The sequence below is a fragment of the Nicotiana sylvestris genome, chromosome 10 (genome assembly GCF_000393655.2).
Source record: "Nicotiana sylvestris chromosome 10, ASM39365v2, whole genome shotgun sequence".
Taxonomy (NCBI): Eukaryota; Viridiplantae; Streptophyta; class Magnoliopsida; order Solanales; family Solanaceae; genus Nicotiana; species Nicotiana sylvestris.
The window spans coordinates 65,875,157-65,879,828 of NC_091066.1; the positions used below are offsets into that span (position 1 = coordinate 65,875,157).

A 4,672-nucleotide genomic window follows, 5' to 3' on the forward strand; every position below is an offset into this window, starting at 1 on the left:
CCTTTCTCTTAGCAGTCTTGCAAACACTCTTCTCCTTTTTATCAGACTTTACAGATTTTTCACCTAATTCTTTCAGCACATTTTTTGTTGCAACAACATTTTTAGACTTAGTCAAACTTTTAGAAGACACAGAACATCCCACTTTTGGCTTGAGAAGACCATGTTTTTGAGATAACGTTTTAGTCAACGTTGATAGAAACTAAGCTTCCACAAAACTTTATAGAGAACTAGGTTCACTATCAGTTCCCACAGTAAGCAACAAACTATAAAACCAAACAGTGTGGGGAACGGGTTCTTTATATGTTCCCAGAGTAAATAGGCAGCAAATAAAGAACACGTGGACACTGTAGTAAGTAAATGACACAGAGGAAGTTTACGTGGAAAATTCGCAGCTCAACAAGATTAAAACCACGACGTACCCTTGTAGGATTTCAACTTCATTATAGAGAAATCTTTAGATTACAACCTATTATAAACTAAAAATTAACTTCTTAGTCCGTCACTAACTTATAACTACACTATTACAAGCCATTTTGTAATAACTCTATTACAAATACTTAGTCACAAACTAACTTGTAACAAACTAATACAAGCCACTTTGTAATAACTCAATTACAAAGACTTCACAACTCAACTAATTCTAGCCAAGACACAAACACAAGGGTTTATGATTTACAAAGGGTTTCCTACACAATGCTTCTAAGTAAGCTAAGTAGGAATTAGAAGTAAGAATTTCAACAAAGATACAACACAACTAAGGACATATAATATTTAAATATGGGGAACTAGTATGTTGCCATGTTCTTCTTTGTTCTTGATGCCATTGAGAATCACTTGCAAAATAGACACACACTTGAGAGAATGCTTGATAAGTTCTTGAATGTGCAAGTGATTTTTTTAACCGTTGGTTGATGTTACTATCTCATTTGTGACATCACTTGTATGATGTAAGCAAGGTAGGTAAAAATCGTTCCACAAAAAGTTGACTGTTGCACTGTTCCTATATTGTAGCGTGTGCAGGCAGCAATTTTCCAACTGAAGATTTGACTTCATACGGTCACCTCGGGAATTGGTAGGGACCTGGCCCCTTAGTTGTTCCTTCCACTCTAAGGAATTGAACCATATCCCAAACTGGATCCCAACCTGGAAGCTTGTGATCTTAAGGTATTGAGAATGTTTAAAGTTGTAGAGTTGGCTATACGACGACCGAGGAACTGATCCATATCTGTTCCCTCTATTGTTCCTTTATCCGATTTCATTGAGAATTGAACAAGACATCTAACTAGTTACTCTGAACACAAGAGAACTAATTGTATCAGGTTCATTATCTGGTTCTATCATGAAGTTTGTCAAATTATAAAAAAAGGATGCATAACTTATCAATTTTTCCCTTTTTGATGATGACAAACATAGAATTGATATTTCCCTTGAGAACCAGATCTCCACATTGTTCCCCTACGAATCATCCATATTCCTCATGAGAACCAGACTAATGGAACTGATCATAACTGGTTCTTCAAGATTGTTTGGCAAATCATCAAACACAAAATAACATAACTTATCAAACGTACTAGGTTCCTCCACTTCTTCTCCATCCACATTCACAATAGGCACTATCTTCTCATTTACAACTATGCCATCTTTCATTAATTTTCTTCTCCTTGACTTAGCTTGACTGTTCTTAAGCGCAGACTCAAGAGCCTCCTTCTACTGCAATCTTGTTGTGGGTCGCTTAGGAGTTGGCTCTTCATGAATAGCTAATCTACGCTTAGGCAGACTGGCAATTGGTAAATCATCAGAATTTGCTTCACTATCATCTTTTTGTTCTTTAAACACAGGGCTTGTCTCATGCATAATAACACTTAAAGGTTCAACATCTAAATGAGGAGAGAGAGCAGGGTCAATACTGACCTGGGATTCCTAATAGAGACCCTGAGTTGAATTCTCCGAAAGAGGATCAGGTCCTTCAGCAGGTTCCCCAGTAGAACCTTCCTATGTTGAAGGTTCAACTGCCACAAACTCATTGCCCTATCCAACAGGCTCACACTCTTCCCCCTGAGTCTTAAGACCATCCTCACATCCTCCGACAAAAACCCCTTCATTGGCGATGGACAACATATTTTCTATGGCTTCCTTTTCTTGTAGGTCCACGAGAAACTCAGGGGAAGTAGGAGCGTTACCTGTGGACAAGGGATCAGGAGCAGTCTTCGTTGAGTCGATGATTTCATTCCCCTCAATTTGGTCTACCTTTGAACATGAAATTTCCTAATTTTCTTCATTCTCAGGATACTTATTTCATCCCACTTTTCTGGCGAGATAAGAGAAGAGCTCTAGGCAACACCTCTTTTGGCTCTGCGACTCTTTTGAGAACTGGAACTCGAATGGTAGGAAAGGAGACAGAATGTGAGGGTGACTCTGTTCTATGGTTTTGGTTAGCAGTAGTGTGAAGAGGTAAGTCGGGCGTTGGTGTTTCAACTAGTGAGGACTTGGTTGGGATGTTGCTTGGAACACTAAAAATTACTTGATTTTTAGCCATGGTGAGAAAAAGAGAGAGGATTTGGTGAAATGAAGAGAGAAAGAAGAGGAAACAGGTTTTAAAGTGTTGATGTGAAGAGTGTGATGACAATGATAGATGTATTTATGATGAAATAGGGGCGGGATAGAAATGGCGACACTTTTAGGGAGTTGGGTCGATTAATAACGGGTGAGACGTTTGGGTTCCAAAGACACAAAACTAAACACTGACATGCTGATGTTGTGGCTCTTGTTTTAATCATTCAGAATTATGCATGAGAGAACAAAGAAACTACTAACATGTGTCAGGAGAACCAGGTTCCCTGACTGATCTTTTATTTTTAAGCTTTTCCCTTTTTACTAGAGTATACAACCTCAATTGCTTATTTGCTCTGTAATCATCAAGCGTGTCTACCTGTAACGGTATAGAGATGAGTTAAACTTTGCCAGAAAATACCTTTTAGCTAAGTTTACCTGAACATTTCTTTCATAGCCAATCATTAATAGACCAGGTTCTCAATTAGGTTTTATCAACCCCAGTGCCAGACGATTTTGCTCGAAGTGTTCTCTACTGAGTGCTTTGGTAATATATCTGTAATTTGATCTTTTGTGTTGCAGAACTTCATGCATATAAGCCCTTTTTAAACATTGTCTCTAAGGAAGTGATGACGTACATAAATATACTTGATCCTATTATGTTGAACTAGATTTTTAGCCATGTTAGGTGCACTTGTATTATCACATAAGAGAGGCACACAATCTCAGAACACTCCAAAGTCTTGAAACTATTGCTTGATCCACAGAAGTTGAGCACAATAAGAGGCAGCTGCTACATATTTAGCTTTTGTTGTTGAGAGTGCCACAGAGTTCTGCTTCCTTGTACCCCATGAGATTAAGCAGGAGCCCAGGAAATGTGCCATTCCATAAGTGCTTTTCTTGTCAACCATATATCCTACATAATTAGCGTCAGCATATCCAATAAGATCAAAGCTGTCACCTAAGGGATAATAAAGGACCATGTCCTGTGTTCCTTTGAGATATCTCAGTATTCTCTTGGTAACCTTCAGATGAGATTCCTTTTTATTGGATTGAAACCTTACACAGAAACTCACGTTGAAAACAATGTCTGGTGTGATTGCAGTGAGATACAGGAGCGACCCTATGATCCCTTTATACATGGTTTGATTTACAGGGAAACCAGGTTCATCTATGTTTAGATGGGTGGATGTGGCAATAAGAGTGTCGATGACTTTTGATGCTTCCATACCAAACCTTTTCAGTAGCTCCTTGATGTACTTCTGTTAATTTATCAATGTTCCCTTCTGATATTGCTTCACTTGAAGTCCTAGAAAGAAATTCAGTTTTCCCATCATACTCATCTCGAATTCATTCCCTATGTGTTTTGCTAATTCTTCACAGAGAGAGTCAGATATGGCTCCAAAGATGATATCATCAACATACACATGTACAATGAGCAGGTTCCTCCCTCATTTTTTTAGAAAAAGAGTGTTGTCAATTTTCTCTCTTGTAAAGCCATTTTAAGTGCAGAACTCATCAAATTTGACATTGTCAAACTCTGTCCCATGATCAGATCGAATGTAGGCTACTTTATTACCCATCTTCACTTGAATATTTTTGACAAAGGCAACAAACACTTCAAAGCTTTCATCCTTGGTTTTCAGAAACAGAGTCCAGGTGAATCTGGAGTAATCGTCCAATATAACGAAGATGTATTTCTTTCCTCCCATTCTTGCCACCCTCATAGGTCCACATAGATCCATATAAAGAAGATCAAGTGGCCTGGAGGTACTGACTTCTTTTTTGGGCTTGAATAAGGATCTTACTTGCTTCCCTTTTACATATGCATCACATACTTTGTGATCCTTGAAGCTTGACTTGGGCCGACCATGAACTAGGTCCATCCTGACCAACTATTTAGTAGCGTGAAACTTGCAAGACCCAGACTCTTGTGCCATAATTCAGCATCATCATCAACAACACTTAGACTACTTAGATCACCATTCTTCAGAGACTCAAAATCATATACATAGATATTCTTGTATCTTTTTGCCACTAGCACCACCTCACCAGTTACCAGGTTTGTGACTGTAAAGATTTTTGACACAAATTACACATTGTTTCCCTCATCACAGATTTA

The 4,672-nt window shown here is 38.4% G+C and overlaps 1 protein-coding gene across 1 annotated transcript; it reads right to left on the minus strand.

The window, feature by feature from the left end:
• Positions 1 to 3,299: 3,299 nt before the first annotated feature.
• LOC138879451 (secreted RxLR effector protein 161-like) lies at positions 3,300 to 3,779 on the minus strand. Its single transcript, XM_070159061.1, has one exon. It carries the CDS (start codon positions 3,777 to 3,779, stop codon positions 3,300 to 3,302), a length of 480 nt encoding a protein of 159 aa, XP_070015162.1.
• Positions 3,780 to 4,672: the final 893 nt, after the last annotated feature.

Excerpts from the sequence above, each read along its gene's own strand:
- LOC138879451 (XM_070159061.1), bottom strand. The coding sequence starts at position 3,779 with ATGGAAGCATCAAAAGTCATCGACACTCTTATTGCCACATCCACCCAT.